The following is a 20330-nucleotide window of genomic DNA, read 5'->3' as shown; positions in this document are numbered from 1 at the left end:
CATAGGGCACAGGGTAATAAAGGGCAGATTGGGATTCAATCTCAGGTTCTCTAATTTTAGATGCATCTTCTTTTACCCACTGCAGTCATCAAAGTAAAGTGGGAAAAAGTTCAGGGACCTGAATTCTAGTTTTGACTACAAGGAACTATGTGTAATTGGCATGTCGTTAAATATAAATCACAGTTTCTTTATCTGAAAGTAATGACGTTCCATAAAAAAGTGTAGAGGGCCTCAGGTAGTGGGGGAACTCTGGGTAAGGTATACTTGAAGCAAGGATACTTACAGCAGTGTTTATTCAGTGTGATTGATGAAATAATGGTTCTCTAGTTCACATATACTTAGTGTGATATAATGATGTAATCACTCTAGTTGGCATATATTAATGTGATGTAATAATGTAATCAGACTAAGGTATTTAAGGGCTGAGAGGACTGGAGAGGAGTGCTCAAGCTAGATCTCAGTCTCAGACTCAGACTCAGACACAGAGGAAACACAGAAAATGGAGACAAAAACAGATACTCCTGGTGGCTCTCCTGCCTTCATCACTTTTCCATCTAAGACCAAGGCCCATCCAGAGATCCTCCAGAGAGCTAGTCTGGACATTACAAAAAAGTATGAATTATTTTAGTTGCTATCATAAACAATTGGTTTTTAAATTTTTACTTTAAGATATATGGGAGTTTTTATAAATTTGAGAGCATAATATGCCTACTCTTTCCATTTTAGCTTGTGGTTTGCATTTAAATAATTATTCAACGAATTGGGTTTCTATATATAAAAGTATAGAAGTTGAATTGTTGCCTACTGTTATCATTTGAATATCCCTTTTGACTGACTGATGTGAATATTTTTAATACCTGGACATGAGAATTGTTTTTCTTCCTATTAAAATTCAACAATCCAAAAATCTTCAGTTATTTCTTACAAATATTTATTTATCCATTTTTGGAAAAATGAAGTTTACATATTTTGAGTTAGGATGAACATTAAAGGAAGAGTATTCTAACCATAATAATAATAACAATAACAACAATAATAATGACAATACTATTTCTAAGCCAATTATTTTATTTTATTTTATTTCATAATTTATTTCATAATAATTTTTTTTTCATGAGGCATTTAGGGTTAAGTGACTTGCTCAGGGTCACACAGCTAGGAAGTGTTAAATGTCTGAGACCAGATTTGAACTCAGATCCTCCCGACTTCAGGGCTTGTTCTGTATCCACTGTGTCACCTAGCTACCATCAAGCCTATAATTTTAAATTTTAAAATAATTTAGCATATGATTATTAGAAAATGATTGTAAATTTTAAATAAATTAGTAGGAAAAATAGATTTCATGTGATGGTTTGATAAATAGGGGTACAGAGATCAAAATTCAAGTTTGTTAGGTGAGGGGTTTCTAGTCATTCTACTTGTAACAGAACATATCAATGACTTTAGAAATCCTGTTTCCTTAACTTAAAATTTAAAAAATTACAAACTCTTGGAAGAGTTTCACTTACGGCTTTTTAAAAATATGCTGCAAATTAATCCATTAACTGGAATATATGTTTGTCTACAGAAAATAATCATAAAATATATAAAAAAATTTTCCTCTTTTATCTGAACTTATCCTGTATATTTAAACTTGCTATTGAATGATTCCCACAAGGTGTCACTCTTTGCTCAAATTAACTCCTCTTGTTTAACTGTCACACTCTATTAAAATGTAAACTCAGTGTGAGCAGGGCTTATTTCATTATTTGTACTTGTATCCTTCCTCAGCATCTAGCAGAGAGCCTGGCACTTAGTAGGTGTTTAATTCTTATTAATTGACTTGCTTAGAGTAACAGCTTTTAAACAGTGTTGGAACTTAGGCTATTGTGATTCTAAATACCATCCATTATCCATTATGATACTTATTTGCCATACATACTAATTATTGCATGTTTTGGACTGAAGCAGAAAAACATTGTGTTTTGTTTTGTTTTGTTTTTTTTAATTAGAAAATAGGGCCTTGGAGTGTTGAAGCCTTATTTGTTTGTGTTTTTTCCTAGTGATGGCATTTTTTCTAAAAACGTTAAAATTTTTCATATATCTTTATTTCTGTCCCTGTCAGCAATAAGACAAATTTATAAGATATGTGATGAGAAGAATAAGACTGCAGATTATTCCTAGAGAACAGAATTTACTTCATGCAAGAGATATCTTTATTAAAGTATTTAAACTTTACCTTGATCTTATTAGTTCAGTGTTCGACTTCATGAAACTAATAGTTTCAGAGAACTAAAAGAAGGTAAAGTATAGGTGGAAGATTGTAACTTTTATAAAGAAATACAGTTGATTCCCAGATTGTAGTAGTTTTCTTATCTGAAGGGGTTGAATTAAGAAGACCTCTAAAGTTCTTTCCAGTTCTAAATGCCTAAACTCCTCTCAGTCTTAGCTTAAAAAGCATAGAAATCCTAACCCTTTGAGTTCCTTTCTCTGTCAGTGCTGTCTTTTTTTCCAATACCATTGAAAAGAGGAATGAGTAACATGACTAATACATAATTGCCCATGTATAATCAATATCAGATTGTTTGCCTCTTGGGGAGGTGGGAGCAAAGGAGAGGAGGGAGAAAAATTTAGAACCACACATCTTACAAAAAATGAATGTTGAAAGTTGTCTTTATGTTAATAGGAAAAAAAATTAATTACAATAAGATGTATGTTAGGATAGGCAGTAGAATATTCTATCTTTAAGCCTGTAGGAGCTCAGTAAAATATTTTCAACAGAGAAATGACATGTCTTTTTTTTTTTTTTTTTTTTTTTTTTTTTTACTTTCCTTGTATCCTTGGTACTTAGCATAATGCCTAACATATGGTAGGCAATTAATAACTGGTTGTTGATTTCATCAGATCAGTAAAATGACTAATATTTAAACATTGTGAAGTATGGTTTGGGTTGGGATTGAGAGTATAGAAAGACCTGTTAGGCAGGATATTGTACTAGATTGCCTAGGAAGAATAAGTAAACAGTGTCAGATGTAAAAGGAAATAATAGAAGAATGATGAATGACAAAAGCTACTGAGATGGGGAAGAGGGAAAGAAGTTTATACTTCTCCAACTAGACTTCCCCAGCTTTTAGATGAAAATAAATATTCTCTACTAGTTTTGAAAATAGTTTATATAGATTGGGGAAGTCTAAAACACCGAAGAGATGATCAGGTAATTTCACTTCGCTGCCTCAGAGTTTCATTTGTGTGGACAACTGAAAGTCACATCTCATTAGATGTAAGTTTTTTTGAAGGCAGGAACTGTTTCATTTTTTTCTTTGCATCCCATGTAATTACCACAGTGTCCAACAAATAGATACTTAATCAGTGGTTTTTGATTGATTAAAAGTGAAGTAATTTGAGGAGAGGTCCTTATAGCAGTTTGTTACCTGGCATTAATTGCTATGAGGTGTGTGTGTGTGTTTTTAAAAAAATTAACATTGATTGCAGGAAACTCTGGCTATTATAGGCCATTTGTTTGTTGGACTTTAGGTTTGTTTTTAAGTTTGTTACAGGTTTGAATACAGGTTACAGTTTTCAAAAAATAAAATTTTAATTTCTTTTTGCATAAAGTGCCTTTTGTTTGAATTGATTAGCACTTATTAAGTATCTTCTGTTTGCCAGGCACGGTATTAAGGGCTGAGAGTACAAATAGTTTAAAAAAAAAAAAAAAAAAAAAGGCATTCTCTACCCCTCAAGAAACTTGTAATTTAATAAGATAAGAAAACTGGAAAAATAAGGGGGAGATAACCAGCTCCTGGGAATGATGAAAGACACTAATGGAGATTTTGATGTCAAATGGTTGGCTTGTTAATTGAACCTTTAGAGCTAAGCATTTCATTAGAAGAAAAAAGGCTTTCAGTGGAATACTTGCAGCACGGAAAAGGAGTGTGTCGTCCATCTAGCATCTAATGTCACAGACATATTTTCTTGTATTTGGTACAAGTTAAACATCCCTGTTGATACCCAATTAACAAATAACTCATTTTCATTTTACTTTTTTTTCCCCCAGCAAAATATTATTTCTATGACAACTATTTTGACCTTCCTGGAGCCCTTCTTTGTGCCAGGATTGTGGATTGCTTAACCAGGGTGAGTGCTGAATCAGTCTTTTTCATGAGTCTTTGACTATAACTTTACAGAGATATTGATTCCTTTTGAAGTGAGTTTTACCATTCCAATTATTAGTAATATTTTTCTCTTGTAATTTCAGTGTTGATCAAAGAAGACAAATATCAGATATTTTTTCAATATCTGAGGATATATTAAATAGTAATTTCCTTTTTTTTTTTTTTTTTTTTTTTAAACACAGTGGAGTAAATCTCCAGCAGGGGGTGCAAATGTTTAGAACAAGAACATATAAAGCAATTTATGGCTTGATATTTTTTCATAATTTCATAACTAGAATGAAATGTGTAAAGGTAATGTAGAAAATACCACACACACACACACACACACACACACACACACACATATACATATATAGAAATAATTTCTAAATGAGAAAAGAAAAAACTAAGTTGATGTAGTATCATGTGATTATAGAGTTAGACCTGGAAAGGTCCTTAGCATTTCTTCTTCTTACAAATGAGGACACTAAGGCTGAATAAAGCTAATTTACTTTTAAAGTCATATAACCAGTAAGTTTTTGAGACAAGGTTGAAAATCACTAAGGTCTTTCTGACTCCAAGCTCAGTCGTCTATCTACTTGCACCACTTTTAAAAATTTACTCTTTTTCAATAGTACTTAATAAGCTATTAATGTATATCTAAAAAGAAGCTTGTTTCATATATTCTCAGATTTGGAAGAGATCTCTAGGGCCTTTAGATCAAACTATACCTTTTGTAACATCCCAGTTAAGTGATTAGCTGATTCTTGCCTGAAGACCTCAAGTGAAAGACTGGGGAGAGGAGAAGCCCATTCTCTTTTTTCCAAAAATTATATATGTTTTTTGATCAACAGAAATCTGCCTTGTTTTCTTCCCATCTCAATTTTCCTTTTCCTAGCACTACCCCACAGTGAGAAAGAAAGAAAAACAAAACCACTATTACATATATCTATATAGTCAAAAAATATGTGCATTGGCTATGTTTCTTTCTCCTCCCGGATCCCACATCCAAATCTCATTCTACCCTCTTAGACTTTCACTTGTCTATTAGGAGGTAGGTAGCTTATTTCATCATTAAATCTCTGGAATTTTGGTTAGTTACTATGCTGATAAGAGTTCCTAATTCTTTCAGAGTAGATTGTTGTTACCATGTTGTTCCCTTTTTTTTTTTTTGAATTGTTTTTACTCTGTATCAATTCACATAATTCATCCTGAGTTTTTCTGAAACCATCCTTTTCATTTCTTATTGCACAGTAGTGTTTTATCACATTTATATGCCATAACTTGTTTAGCTGTTCCCTAATTTATGGATACCACAGAGGTTCCCATTTTTTCTATCTCGAAAAGAATTATAAATATCATCCTTAGAATTTATTTTGCTTAGGACTAGTTTCTCCTTTAATCTTTTCTCCTTTAATTCCTTCTACTCTCTTCTCCCCTTTTCCTAAAATTTTCTTGTTGAGTAAAATATATTTCTGTACCCATATCTGTGTATGTGTGTGTTCTTCCTTCCTTTCATCAGTTGTAATGAGTGAGATTCAAATGTGAATCACTCTCCCCATTTCTTTCTTCTTGTTTGTGGAAATGTCTACTTTTGTAATCTGATTAAGATAATTTTTTAAAACTTTCCTTCCCCTTGCCCTCCTTAGTGTTTTCTACTTTCCCTCTTTTTTCATTCTTCTCTTAAGCTCATCACCACTCCCAGACTTTGTCTGAATAGACTTCCTCTATGATTCCAATGGTGATAGAGTTCATAGAGAACACATGTATCATCTCTTCATGTCAAATTGTAAGCCACTTATCCTTTTTCAGTTCTTTAACAGTTCAATTTTTTTTTTTTATCTTTCTAACTCCTATGATTGAAACTTTAAAATTTCAAACACTTTTTTTCATTGAATCTCTACCCAAACTGTTTTCCTTTGAGAATTTGTTAGATGTTTTATAATCATTCTCTATTTCTGGGTTTGTATCTCTAGTGTCATCTCATAATGTGAAATTCTTTTTCTGTTGTTGTTTACTCATTTTTTCAACCTAGTTCCTTACTTAGGACTTGCTGTTAAGACTGAGCTCTGTGTACTTCTGGAGGGAAGGTCTAACTAATCCTTCTGCTGTTTTCCTGGAATATTGAGTATTATATAATTCCAGGAATTTGGAGACATCTCAGATTGGAAGCCTGTAAACTTTTGGTATATTTTCAGTAACTTGTCCATAGTAATACAGTAATATTGTCAAATGCTTTGCTGAAATCTATGTAAGCCAATTCTAAAGTATCCCAATGATCTACTAATCTAGACATATTGAATCAAGAATAAGTCCAGTTTAGCATGACTTGTTCTTTAAAAAAAAAAATTAATGCATTTTGTCTTAATATAGCTGATGTTTCTATATCCCTTTCTCTTCTCTCCCTTTTTCAATTTGAATCCTTACTTAAGGAAGGAGAGCAGCTAAGTGACTCAAAAGCTGGAACACTAGGCCTCAAATTAGGAAGCTCTGAGTTCAAATGTGACTTCAGCCATCTACAAGTCACTTTACCTTTTTGCCTCAGTTTACTTAACTATAGAATGGGGATAATAACAGCAACTACTTCCCAGGTTTGTTGTGAGAATTAAATGAGAATAAAGCACTTAGCATAGTATCTGGCACATACTAAAACAAAGGATCAGTAAAAATATTTTTTAAAAGAAAAAGTCAGACCTGAGAATTAATGAATGATTAAAAATATGTAGTCCAAAATACTTATGATGGGCTCTTGGCTAGGGATGGAGTACACCCAGAAAAGGGCTGGCAAAAAATCTATTTATCTAGAGTCTTGCCTCTGTAATCAAAAAAGATTTAAAATAAAAAGGGATGGAGAGAAAAATGACTATAAATATCTACATCAAACTAGATCCCATGAATACTAACTACATTATAAGGATAATAGCCAGTTAGGTTACTCAGGTATCTATTATACAAATGCAGAAAGTACAGCTAATAAGCAAAGAGTAGTAAGCAAAGGTAGTAAATAAAAAGAGTAAAATAAGCAAAGAGAAAATATATGAAATATATTTCTGGAAAGGTATGGGCTATCAAAAGAAACAAAATAAGTATAAGGTAGCACATTGTAAGTATTAAGATGAACAGAGTAAAGCTAATCAACTGTATAAAAAGACTAACTAACCTAAGGCTATCTGGTAATATGAAGGGGAAAACATGGAAGAGAATATTTGCATGAATATCAATAGAAAAGAAATATTGTTATGGGGTATACTATAGACCACCAAGATAGAGAAAGAAAATAATGAGGAGTTCAGGAAACAGCTTATAAGTCTGACATAAAAGAATAATATAATGATGTGGCCAAAACTTTATCCAGCTATCTGCTGGAGTTTTCTCTGCCAGAAAAGTGGCAACTAATAACTTCTTAGCTAACCTTTATGATTTTTATTGTTCTTTAAAAAAATGAAGCGAATGAGGTAAATTTCTATTGAGGGCCTGATTCTGACCAACAAAAATGAAATGGCAAGTAAATTAGAAATATTAGGAATATTGATTATAATTGGTTATAATTCACGACAGAGAAAAAAAGGAAAATCAAATGTGTGTCACACATATCCTAACTAAGGGGAGAGGAGTTTTCAAATGGTTCAGAGAAAGGGTGAGTAGGATTCCACAAACTAAAATTCTACAGAGGAAGTCAACCTAGAAAGAATTGCAAAACTCTAAAGAATGAGATTCTGAAGATTCTGATAATGAAGAAAAATGGAAGCTATTTAAAGAGAGTATGAAGTGAAAGGGACTTTTTGACCAACTTAGATTTTTAAAAAATTAGAAAATAGAAGTAAGTCTTCTTAATAGGGGGATAAGTGAATATAAGAGTGGGAATAACAGTTTTCTCAGAATAAACTTTGGAACACTGAATCTCAGAATTAAGCTAGAAGGAAAGTGAAATACAAGACAAAGTACTTTTTAAAAAGTACTTTAAAAATGTGAAGAATAGATCTTGAACAAAGAAGGAATTTTTTAAAAGGCCATTATCTCTGGGTAGATATGTCAACAGGAAGGAAGGAAAAAATGAGGAGGAAGGAAAGATGGAAAAACACAGAGAAAATGAAGAAGAGGGGTGGAGATGAAAAGAAGAAAGAAAAAAGATAGAAAGTATTTGAGTATTTTATAATGTGACAAGAACTCTGTTTAGCCCTGCGAATATACATACAAGCATCCTTTAGGAGCTTACATGTGGTGTTCTCTTCTTTTTTATAATATGATATGATCATTCTCTCTGGGAGCAGGTTTCTTGGGGAGGTTTCTGGAGGCAGCCTTAGTTTCAGTTCTATGTAATAATCACTTCAAACGCAGCCAGGAGTTAAAATCCAGTCCTTTATTGTGTCCTTCAAAGTCTTGAGCTTCAGCCCCTAGCTCCCTCCGAATGTCTCCAGCCAGCACAAAGATGGAATATGGAATGAATCTGTCTCCGCCTCCGAGAATGGGCTTCTGTCCCTGGGCCTGAAAGCTTCTTGCTTATATTCTGTATACTGAGTACACACCAATCATATCACTGGGAAATCATTTGTTGTAGGATTAAATCAATTACAAACTAGATTTAAACATTGTCTCCTCAATTCCACTTAGTACCTTATTTCACATTCTGGCCCATAACATCTCCTTGTAGGATCATATCAATCATACTGAACCAGGCTAAATTAGATAATTATTGTCTCTATCAATTCTCTTACACTTCGTAAGGATTCCAACATCTCCCGCTTTCTTTTGATTTAGAACATAAGGTAGTCATGACCTCCCTGAGTTTTCAAGGAGGTGAGAACTCCAAAAAGAAGGTGATCACGCCTTCCCTGACTGCTCAAAAAAGAAATGAAAACACCATAAAAAGAAGGTGGTCACACCCTCCCTGACATCTCAGGAAGGGAGGTGAAAAAACCAAAGGAAATGGGAAATCAAATCTTATTAGCGGGTTTCTGAAGGGACTCGTTTAAAATAGGTATATATAAATCCTTCAATATGGGAGGTATTATACATAATTACATAACACATAGCAATATAACACAGGATAGTAGTAACATGTAACAAATAACATGAATCAAAATGAGAATTTATACATGTCCATAAGTCCTAGAAATATTCCAAAAGGAATCCATTGTCCATTAGTTCATGCGCCCAGAATCCAGTAATTCCTGTAAGCTTTGAAGTACTGCAATAGTCTCATCAACAATTTTTCATCTCAGGGAATCCAATGATTCCTGCTGGTTTTCAAGTCCTAGAAACAGTCTCATCTTGTGTTAGGGAATCCAATGATTCCTGAAGATTTTTTTAAAAGTTCTTTTAATAGCCTCATTGTCAGCCATGCTCTTTCAGTGTCAGATGTTTCTTAAATCTTCTCCTTTGTTTTGAGGTTTTTCTCTTTTTCTGTTTTTCTCTGATGGACAAGGCAAATATGGCTCGTTGGCACCCATCTGATTCCTTCTCCATCTGTTTCCTTCTCTATCTGTAGGAGCACAAGCAAACTCTCTCTCCCAGGCTATTTACCACTTTTAGGATTTCTCCTCATCATCTGGCAATTACATTGGAGCTGTTTGCACTGGACACTGCCCTGTTGGGTTAAAAAGCCTGTATTCTCCCCAACTGTAATCTTTTTGCCATGTGATTACTTTTAGGCTGATTGATCACATCAGAGTCCTGACCTTCTAAAGACTCTCTGGGTGTAAACTCAGCTGCCATCATGCCCCATCTGCCTTTTGATTGATATCTTGGGGCTGGGCTCTGCCTCTCATTTCCCTGGGTCAATCTACAGTCTAAGGCCCAGTGAAGCCCTTGTGGCATTGTGGACATAGGGTTTTAGGTCTTCTCTCACCCTGTCTTCTCACTCTGTCTCCATATCTACAATGAGCTCTCAAATGTCCAACTTTTCCACACTGAAAACATCGACTAGTTTCTCTAGAAGTCCCTTGCCAAGAGGGACCCTATCTTTCCATGTTCATCATAGTTTGGGTATAATAAGCATTTGTGCCCACTGTGGCACAGCGCCTTATGATCTCTAAAGGAGCATCTTTGTCTAGTCCCCATACAATTCTTTTGCAAACCTCATTGGCATTTTCCTTAACCAAATGTCTGATCATTATTTCTGTAGCTTCATTATCTCTAATGGTTCTTATTATAGCTGTTTGCAAACATCCCACAAAATCCACAAAAGGTTCATTGGGACCTTGCTCTGTTTTTAGGAATGCTTCCCCTCGATCTTTTTGTCCTAGGAGGGAACTACAAGCTTTTATTGCAGCCTTAGAAATTTGCTCATACACTGGTATGGGATAATAAATCTGTTCTGAATTCTCTCCATACTGACCTTCACCAGCTAGTTGGTCAAAAGTTATTTGTATATTAGCTCATGTTTGTCTATTTCGTTTGGCTTGAATCCTACATAATCAATGAAACTCCAAAAGCCACAACAAATTTTGTCCAGGTTTTAAACATGTCCTAGCTATGGATTTCCAGTCATTCGGGATTAAGATTTCATAAGACAATTATCTAGATAATTTACATTACATAGAATTACATTACATAGAAAAATACATATGGATGTAGCCCCATAAGAGTGCAACCCTTTTTCAAATCCTTAATTTTTTCCAAATTAAAAGGAGTGTAGCTTCTCCCTTTTTGACTTGAAGAGTTAAGCTCTTCAATCACAGGATATGCATTTAAAAAATCAGATACATCTTCTTCATTTTTTGCCTTAATTAATGCCTTTTCTAATCTTGTCATATTCTGCTTCACAGGAGGTACTGATTGTGTTTCTGCCTCTCTCCCTCCTCCTTCTCCCTCCACCCATGAAGGGTTAATTGAGGGGGGGAGGGTCATGAGATGTGGAATGATCTAATTTCTCTTGCTGTGAAGCATCACACTCAAAATTGTACTTAACTCCATTCTTATCTGATTCTTCCTCCTTTTCACCTAGTTTAGTTGGCACTTCCCCTTCTTGCTCATTCTTCTTTTTCTTCATTCTAACACTTATATAATTTCTTATAGCCAGTTGTATTAAATTGTATGTATTAAGTGTGTCTTTGGAAATTGAGTCAGGTCCATTTTTATTGCAGAATTCACAAAGATCCACTTCTACTAATTTCCACTCCATTGAGTTTGGATTAGAATTGTAGTATTCACCTAGTTGCTCTCCTACTAATTTCCACTCATTTGGATCCAATTCTTTTTCCGTAGAGAATCAAAGACATATGTGCTTTACAATTTCTAAAAGTTCAGTGATCTGCTCCAAAATTATAATCAAACCTTGGCTTTCCATAACCTTGACAATGCTCTCTAAACATTTTCCTTGAACAGAAACAGAAGACTGTTTCCTAAACATCTGTCCCATCCTAGCTGAAATTCTACTTTAACTCTTTTAACAAAATTTCTTTGTTGTACTCACCCTAATTTCTGGGTTGAGGAGACTTTTCCACTGGAATCAGGATCAGAGGTTTTTCTACTAAAATCAGGATCCTGTCAGTCCCTTGTTTGGACGCCAAAACATAATGTTCTCTTCTTTTTTTTATAATATGATATGATCATTCTCTCTGGGAGCAGGTTTCTTGGGGAGGTTTCTGGAGGCAGCCTTAGTTTCAGTTCTACATAATAATCACTTCAAACGCAGCCAGGAGTTAAAATCCAGTCCTTTATTGTGTCCTTCAAGTTTTGAGCTTCAGCCCCTAGCTCCCTCCGAATGTCTCCAGCCAGCACAAAGATGGAATATAGAATGAATCTGTCTCCGCCTCCGAGAATGGGCTTCTGTCCCTGGCCCTGAGAGCTTCTTGCTTCTTGCTGTACACTGAGAACACACCAATCATTATATCACTGGGAAACCATTATTTGTAGGATTAAATCCTAAACTAGATTTAAACATTGTCTCCTCAATTCTACTTAGTACCTTGTTTCACGTTCTGGCCCATAACATCTCCTTGTAGGATCAGATTAATCATACTGTGAACCATGCTAAATTAGATAATTATTGTCTCTATCAATTCTAATGACTTAACACTTTGTAAGGATTCCATCACTTACATTCAAGGGAAGATAACACAAATAGGAACTAAAGATGGGGGAGGGGAATAAATGAGGGTATTTGAAATCTAATTTCACTCCTACTTTTTCTCCTCTAGAAAATTGTCTTTGGATTGGAAATAAATGTAAAATTTTAAAATGTATATAAGCAACCTGAAACTAGAGATAAAGAGATTAAAAAACAATGCTGCCTATTCTTGAAGAATTAATTCAGCCCTAGCTGAAATGCATGTCGGAATAATGAAAGAAATGGCAGATGTGATTGTTGATTAAATGATCTTTAAAAGCATACATAGAACCTATCAGCATACTCATCTATATTCACTAAATTGCAGAATACCAGCCACTAAAGTATTCAACAAAAACTTCTAGAAAAATTAGAAGATAGTCTTGAATAAATTAGGCTTAGACTAACTTCTAATACTATCTACTACAACAAATTCCAAATGGACACCTTACCTAGATAGAAACAAATGTGAAAAGGCAAGGATATACTTTTAATTCACAAATGAGGATAGTGAGAAGAGTTTTGATCTAAACAATAGACTGTAGTGATCCTAACGATAAAATGGGTAATTTTGATTACATGAAATTAACATGGTTTTGTATAAATGATTAGAATTGTAACAGAAACAAACTGAAATAACTGCAGTAAATGTTTCCAATAAAGGTCTGTTATCTGAGTTATTTAGGGAATTGATACAAACATATAAGAACAAGAGCAATTCCCTAACAATTTCCTAATGATCAAAGGAAATGCAAGATATCAACAGCTGTCTAAAAATGCTCCAAATCACTAATAAGAGAAATGAAAATTAAAATATACTTGAAACACTTATCTTGCACTCATCAGACTGGAAAAGATGACACCCCCCCACTCAAAAGAAAATGTTGGAGGGGCTGTAGGAAAATTAAAAACACCAATGCATTGTTGGTGGAACTGCAAGTTGTTCCAATCATTCTGGAAGGGAATTTGAAATCATACTTTACCCTTCCCTCCCCATAAATAAAAATGAATAAACTGTACATAGCTTTTGACTCAACAATACTAATAGTACTTACTCTAGTGAGATCAAAGTGAGAGGGAAAGAATCATTATGAACCTTTATATTTATAGCATCACTTTTGTTATAGAAAAAAAGATAGAATGTAGAGATAAAGCAAGTGCCCTTCAGTTGGGGATTGGTTGAGTAAATTTTGGTAGTTGATGTAATGAAATATTGTTGCTTCATAAGAAATAATGAATGGTTAAGATTCAATGAAGAATTGTATATATTGATGCAGGATGGTGTAAACAGAACCAGAACAATTTATACGATTACTACAATATTGTAAGAAAAACGGCTTTTAAAGAAAATCCAGAAGTTTGATGAAGCATGCTACCCATTTTAACAGAGAATTATAAAATCAGACCTAGATTTTCATATGTGACCAATGTGGAAATTTCTTTTACATTGATACACGTATCCATGGAAACATACATATACTCTATATCCCTTTGCTCTCTCAGCTGAGGTCCATGTCTCACATTTTCCTGAAAAAAAAAGCCATTCATCACAAATTTGCTCTTTTTCCCTCTTCATTTCATAATCTGACATCATCCTCTATTATTTCTTCCTTTATTCCACTCTGATGAAAAGAAGTGACCCTTCGCCTCACCAAGGCCAAACCCTCTCTATGTACTCTTGATCCCATTCCCTACCATATTCTGTAGCAGATTATCCCTACCATCCCCACTCTTATACTGTTAATCTTTCCTTATATAAATTTCCTTCTCTACTGTCTACAAACATGCCTAGCTTCTTCATTATCCAAAAAACATCACTAAAACTTGCCATCCTTATTAAGTACTGTTTTATATCTTTTCTTTCTCAGCCAGAGTCCTTGAAAAGATATCTTTTTCATGGTTCAGCTTCTTTTCCTCTTTGTTCTTTACCTCCTGCAATTTGGCTTTCCACCTTATCACTCTGAAACTTCTCTTTCCAAAGTTATGATTCTAATTACCAAATCAAATGACCTTTTTTTTTCCTATCCTCATCCTCCTTGAAGTTTGAAGGATTTGATACTGTTAGTTACTTTTTCCTCCTTTGTACCATATCTTTTCTCTGGGTTTCATGGTATTTTTCATTGGTGGTCTTTTTTTCTTTCTACATTTTATCATCCTCATCTGCTCTCATAGCTTCAATTCTTGTTTTGTAGATGATTACAAGATCCATTCTTGGTCTCTTTCCTGAGCTTACATCCCACATAGCAAAACTTTACTCACTTTGCGTCTAAGTAAACGTTGCATGGACATCCATGTCAACCACAGCACATCCAAATGTAAACTCATTGTCTTCTCCACCATTTTTGAACTTCTTCTGAATTTCCTTAATGGTATTTTGAGAAAACCATCATTATTCTAGTCACCTGGTTTTGTAATCTTCACATCATCCTTGACTCCTTACTTCCCTTGTACTACATATCCAGTTACCTAACACTTGTAAAGTCGTCATTTCTTTCTCCATAACTTCCCCCCCGCCATTTATCTCTCTCTTTCTCTCCCTCTCTCCCCCTCCCCTGTCTTTCTTCCTCTCCTCCCTCCCTCTTCTCTCCCTCCTCCCCTCTTCCATCCCAGTACCATATATACATACATTTTGTCTCCCCAATTAAATATAAGCTCTTTTAGGGCAGGAATTATTTCATTTTTTCCCTTTTATCTCGGACACTTAGCACTGTTCCTTCCACGAAATAAGAACTACATAAATGCTTGTTGAGGATTGATTCTGTCACATTAGCATGTCACAGATTGATTATCCATTTTCCAGTCTGGGCATCTACTTCGTTTCCAACTCTTTGCTACTATAAAAAAGGTTGCTGTGAACATTTTCTGATTTTTTTTTTTAAACATTGACCTACTTTACATGTACTTACACTTGACTCATAGTGAGACCTCAAGGTGAAAGAGTTACTTAGTCATTTTCTTCGTATTGTTCCAAATTGCTTTCTAGGATATCTAGGCCAATTCACAGTTCAACCAATGGTATACAAAGGTATCTGTTTTTGACCATCTGCTTTTGATTGGTAATTGGCAACTTTCTTTTAATTGTCCAATTGATGGGAAATAATATTCAATGTTTCTGTTGTAGAATACAGAATTACAGTTAATTAAATAAGCATCTTTTTTTCAATATATGTAAATTAGGATACCAATTTGGCTTTTTGTTTTCTTGAATCTTCTACAGAAAAGTAACATGGAAACATTTGATTTTTGGAAGGATATTCTTGCAAGTATACACCATAATTATAAAACAACAGCTTTTAAAGGTGAGTTCCTTGAAGCCTTACTCAAAGTTTTGATAATTAATTAGAAGTTACTTGCATTGTTTTCCTCAATTAGATTGTCATCATTTAAATATTATATTTAGTGGTGTTTTTATTTTAATCTTTTTGTGAACTAAAGTAGGTGTTGTCATATTAAGTGATATTTTTTTTTCAGTTTCAATGAAATATTTTGCAACTGGCTACCTATGTTCCCTAGTATGAGAGCCTAGATTTTGGTATTCATTGACCAGAGCATCTGATTGATAATTCCTTTGGCTGTTGCCATGGGCATGTACATCTGGTTCAGTACACAGGCAGCCTCTGGGATGGTACCTGCTCATGAGAAATCAGTCATTCTTATTTGAGAAGTAAGGTTGGGTGACCCACAACAATGGCAATGATATCTAAAGGTGATGAATTAAACGTTAATCCAAATATTATTGTCTAAGTCAAGTGTCTGCCAGCCCTTACCTATACCTATAGAATAACAGAGTCTACTTTTAAAAAGTTGCTTCCTTTCATTTTTCCCAATTCTGTGATTGCCTATCAGTAAAGAAAAAGACACAACCTGGGAACTATACTCTTACCACTTTCCTGAGTTTGTGTGTTCTACTTTTAGTTAACTCTCAGTCATTTATTACTTTTGAATATACTAGGCTGCTCTTAGGGAGTTGGGCTGATAAAAACTTTTGGGGGAATGGGAGTGGGAAAGCTGACTCCCTTGTATCTAGTTGTAGGTACAACTTCTCAGCAGTATTATGGTTGAGGACTTGATCTTTCTTTCATTATAATTGATGCCAGTTTTAGATTGACTAGTTGCTTTTATTTGTTATCCAGGCAAAATGTAGCATTGTGGTAACAAATGAGTGTCAATAAAGAAGCATATCCCAATTCAACTTTTAAAAATGTCCACCATTTTATTGGTTTAAATTCTGTTAACTTTGAAAAACAAAAAGCAGTGAAAGAACAGATTAAGATAGCAAGTATGCTGGTAGATGAATTTGACCTAAAAATCCATTCTCTTGGTTTTGTTGCAGTATAATTAAAGAGTACAGGTAAAAACATTTGTGCTTTCAAAAGATTCGGACTTGTCATGGGATTTTTGAAACAGCAATATATAAATATAACAGCATAAATAATCTCTATTTAGACTGTTTAAGCCTTTTATGCTAGTTATAATTCCACTGAAATTCATGGAAATGGAAGACATGCAGTAGACCAATGTATTGTAAATACTTAAGAAATTTTATTTGTGAAACAGTATTCAATGAACAAAACATTTCACATAATAAAGCAAGAAACCTAGTCATAAAAGGTACTTTCCAATGACAAAAACAGTAATTATCATGTGAACCAATTGATTGCCACAGCTTTCATTTGCACCAATTGCCTTAAGTAAATGAATTGGAAGGAAATGCCATCATTTCACATTCTAACTTGAGAGGATCCTTGATTTGGGAGGTCTTTCCATACTTTGGAGGTAGCAACTAAGAAGACTTTTCAGCTACCAAATAAATTTTGCTACCAAATAAATTTTGAAGTATTTTAGGAATAAGCACCCTGATAGCAGAAATGGTTTAACATAGTAGATGTTGGGGTTTTTTGGTTGGGTTTCTTTTTCCTTAGACTAGAATAATTTTACTTTATTACTCATATAAGCACCATTGTAGGGAAACACATTTGAATGCACCATCAGAAAGTGCTCTAGGGTACAGCACCTTTCAAATTTGTGTTCAAGTTTACTAGGGATACAGTACCTTTTTCTAAATGTCTCCAAAATGTGCTGATGTTTAGTGGTTAGAATTTAGTGTGTTTTGAAAAATATTATCAAATTTCTGAATCAAATCTGTCTTATACTAAAAGTCTTTTTCTTCTAAGACCCTCATTTTTTTTTTTTTTTATTTAAAACAATCAAAGGGCCAACTATTTCCTTTCAGATTTGATTTGGATGTTGGTATATGTTTTACTTTTAAGATAATTTGTACAGGTTGTTTTATATATTATGAAGTTCAAAACTGTTTCAGTGTGAACTTTAAAAGTGTTCCTCCTTTAAACTTTGAAGTTTTTGTTTAATTTGCTTTTAGACAGATAAGGAATATACACATTGTTTTTAAAAAAAAAAAATAAGTGTGCTTAAATTAGCTATACTTTTTGCTTGAAAATTCCAAAATTACATTTCAGTATGGTGTTAAGAATTTATATATAAGATATGAATAGCAGTTTCTGATGTTAAAATGAATCCCCTAAAAGCTATTATGTAAAGTCATCCACTTTCATTCTAGAAACTTGTTGTCTCTAAAAGATGATTCTGTGGTAAGGCTATGTTTCTTCCTTTTAATGAATTACAGTACAGGTAGAGTGAAATTTCACATCACATGATATCTGATAAAACATTAGGCTATCTTAGACATAATGATGAGAAATCCTTAAAATGAGAGTGATCTTCATATTTAATTAACTACATATTTTTTCAGCTTATGTTTCTAATGGTAAATTTGTCTATCCCAGACATGTGAAAAGTAGTCAATTTTTGCAACATAATGGTATAAGTAGGAAATGTATTCTAGGAAAACATCTCATTAAAAACGGTTTTCAAGCAGACAATGTAGACTATATTACTACAGCAGGATATTTTTATGTTAAAGCAAATAGAAATCCTGAGAAAGATGAGTGAACATACTCAGAAGAATATAAACCATTGGATTCTGCATTTGGTAGCTGTAACCATACTTGATCATTTTCTGTGAGATCTATGATGGTACTCCCTGAAGCCTGATCCAAGTATCCTTTTGTATATTCATCATAGGTGTACATTATGGGAGTACCATTCTTATACAGGCCTACCCACACATGATTTCCTTTCACATGTACATGGTAGGAGAAATAATATAGACCTGGTGTCCTACAGGTAAAAATTCCAGTTCTTGGATCATAATGCTGTTGCCTGTTATAAATGATTTTGTCAAATGGAATGGGAGCACCTATTGCTGGGTAAGCTTTGGAAAGAATAGCTGTGAAAGCTGACACGGGCATTCCTGTTATACCCTGATTTGCACTTACTAGAGGTGTCCCTGATAAGCTTGGCCTTTGTCCAGCTTTTATAAAGCCCTCTGGCATGACTGTTTGACCTGGTGGGCCTGGAGGCCCTGGGGGCCCTGGACGTCCAGGCTCTCCATTATGGCCTCTTGGACCTGGCAGTCCTGGTGGGCCCATTGGTCCATTGAGTCCTTTAGTTGCAATCCCAGCTGGGCCAGGCAGTCCTGGACTTCCTGGGTCTCCTTTAGTCCCAGGGAATCCTGGGATTCCTGGTGGCCCAATTGGGCCTCTTGTTCCTGGTATTCCTGGAGCTCCCCTAGGACCTGGCTCACCATTGTGTCCTGGTATGCCCTTAGCTCCAACTGCTCCTACAGGACCTGGTAAACCAGGAGAACCGCCCAATCCAGTGTCCCCTTTTGGGCCTGGTAAACCTGGGTTGCCCTTTGGACCATTGAGACCTGGTTCTCCTGGGTAGCCTGGTTTTCCTTCTAACCCAGGTAGGCCTCTGTCTCCCTTGGCTCCTGGATATCCCACAGGGCCTACTGGTCCTGCCTCTCCTTTAGAACCTGGGATGCCATGGTTACCTGGTATTCCTTTTGGCCCTGGGGGCCCCATTCGTCCTGGGGGCCCATCCAAACCTGGTTCCCCTGGGTGACCTGCTGGCCCTTGTTCCCCTTTGATTCCTGGAGCCCCTGGAAGGCCTTCAGGTCCTCTCTGCCCTTTCATCCCTGGCAAGCCTGGTTTACCAAACCCAGGTGTACCTGGCATACCTGCTATTCCTGGAGCTCCTGGAAGACCTTTGGATCCAGGTGTCCCTGGCAATCCTGGAGCCCCATTGACTCCTGGCTTTCCTATTCCTGCTGCCCCAGGTTCTCCACGAGGACCTTGGGGACCTGGTAGACCAGGTGGGCCTATTTCCCCTGGGAAACCTCTGTCTCCTTTAACACCAGGCTGTCCTGGAAATCCATTTTCTCCCCTTTTCCCTACTCCAGCAGGCCCTGGAGGCCCCATGGGACCCTGTGGACCTGGATGGCCTCTCTCACCTGGCCTTCCAGGAACTCCATATCCATTTTCCCCCTTCTGTCCATTCATACCAGGAATACCTGGTACACCTTTTTCTCCAGGAAGACCCCTTGGTCCTGGAGCCCCTGTTGGTCCCTGTGGTCCTGGTTTGCCTGGAACAGATAGCCCAGCCGGGCCGGGAATTCCAGGAGGTCCTGGTGGGCCTCTTGGCCCTGGTAAACCAGCAGGTCCAACTTCTCCTTTGTGTCCATATGGTCCTCTCTCACCTGGCTTTCCTGGGAGGCCTGGCAAGCCTGGTTTCCCAACTGTGGACAGTCCTGGTGGTCCTGGCATACCCGGTTGTCCTTGAGGCCCTGGGCTTCCGTAGCCTGGCTTTCCTGGAGGTCCAGAAGGTCCAGGCTGCCCACGAGGGCCTGTGGGACCAGGTGGTCCAGGAAGACCTTGTTCTCCTCTTATTGGTATGCCTAAAAGACATTACACACACATACACAAAAAAGAAAAATTATGATTTCTGTGGGGAAAAAAATCACTTCCCAGTGCTGGAAAAAGATTTTGATGCCATCTAATTATTTACTTTTACAAATGATCCAAATCTACATCCACAACAACATAAAAATCAACTCATTTTAAAAGTCATATAGAGAAAGTGAGTTTACAACTCTGGAAGTATATTACAGTATTTTAACAATACAAGAGTACTGTAGATACTTTAATTCATTACAACTTCTAATGAGCTATGTTGGGATTGTGAAATCCATTCGCCTTAACAGTTCAGCAAGCATTAAGTGCTGAGTT

The 20330-nt window shown here is 35.6% G+C and overlaps 2 protein-coding genes across 2 annotated transcripts in view; one reads left to right on the top strand and one right to left on the bottom strand.

Annotated features, from left to right (window-relative positions):
- Positions 1 to 20330, top strand: part of NT5DC1 (5'-nucleotidase domain containing 1) — a 247619-nt gene that overhangs the window by 17140 nt on the left and 210149 nt on the right. Inside the window, exons 5-6 of the mRNA XM_031964382.1 lie at positions 4034 to 4113; positions 15398 to 15479. Of these exons, the coding sequence (XP_031820242.1) occupies positions 4034 to 4113; positions 15398 to 15479 (162 nt within the window). The remainder of the gene's footprint in view (positions 1 to 4033; positions 4114 to 15397; positions 15480 to 20330) is intronic.
- The window catches only part of COL10A1 (collagen type X alpha 1 chain), a 56996-nt gene continuing 54022 nt past the window's right edge, over positions 17357 to 20330 (bottom strand). The window contains exon 3 of the mRNA XM_003769377.2: positions 17357 to 19999. Coding sequence (XP_003769425.1) covers positions 18111 to 19999 — 1889 coding nt within the window. The 3' untranslated portion in view covers positions 17357 to 18110. The remainder of the gene's footprint in view (positions 20000 to 20330) is intronic.

Source organism: Sarcophilus harrisii, chromosome 4 (assembly GCF_902635505.1).
Source record: "Sarcophilus harrisii chromosome 4, mSarHar1.11, whole genome shotgun sequence".
Classification (NCBI taxonomy): domain Eukaryota; kingdom Metazoa; phylum Chordata; class Mammalia; order Dasyuromorphia; family Dasyuridae; genus Sarcophilus; species Sarcophilus harrisii.
Note: the sequence above shows the minus strand (reverse complement) of the source record. Positions and strands in the feature narration are given on the sequence as shown.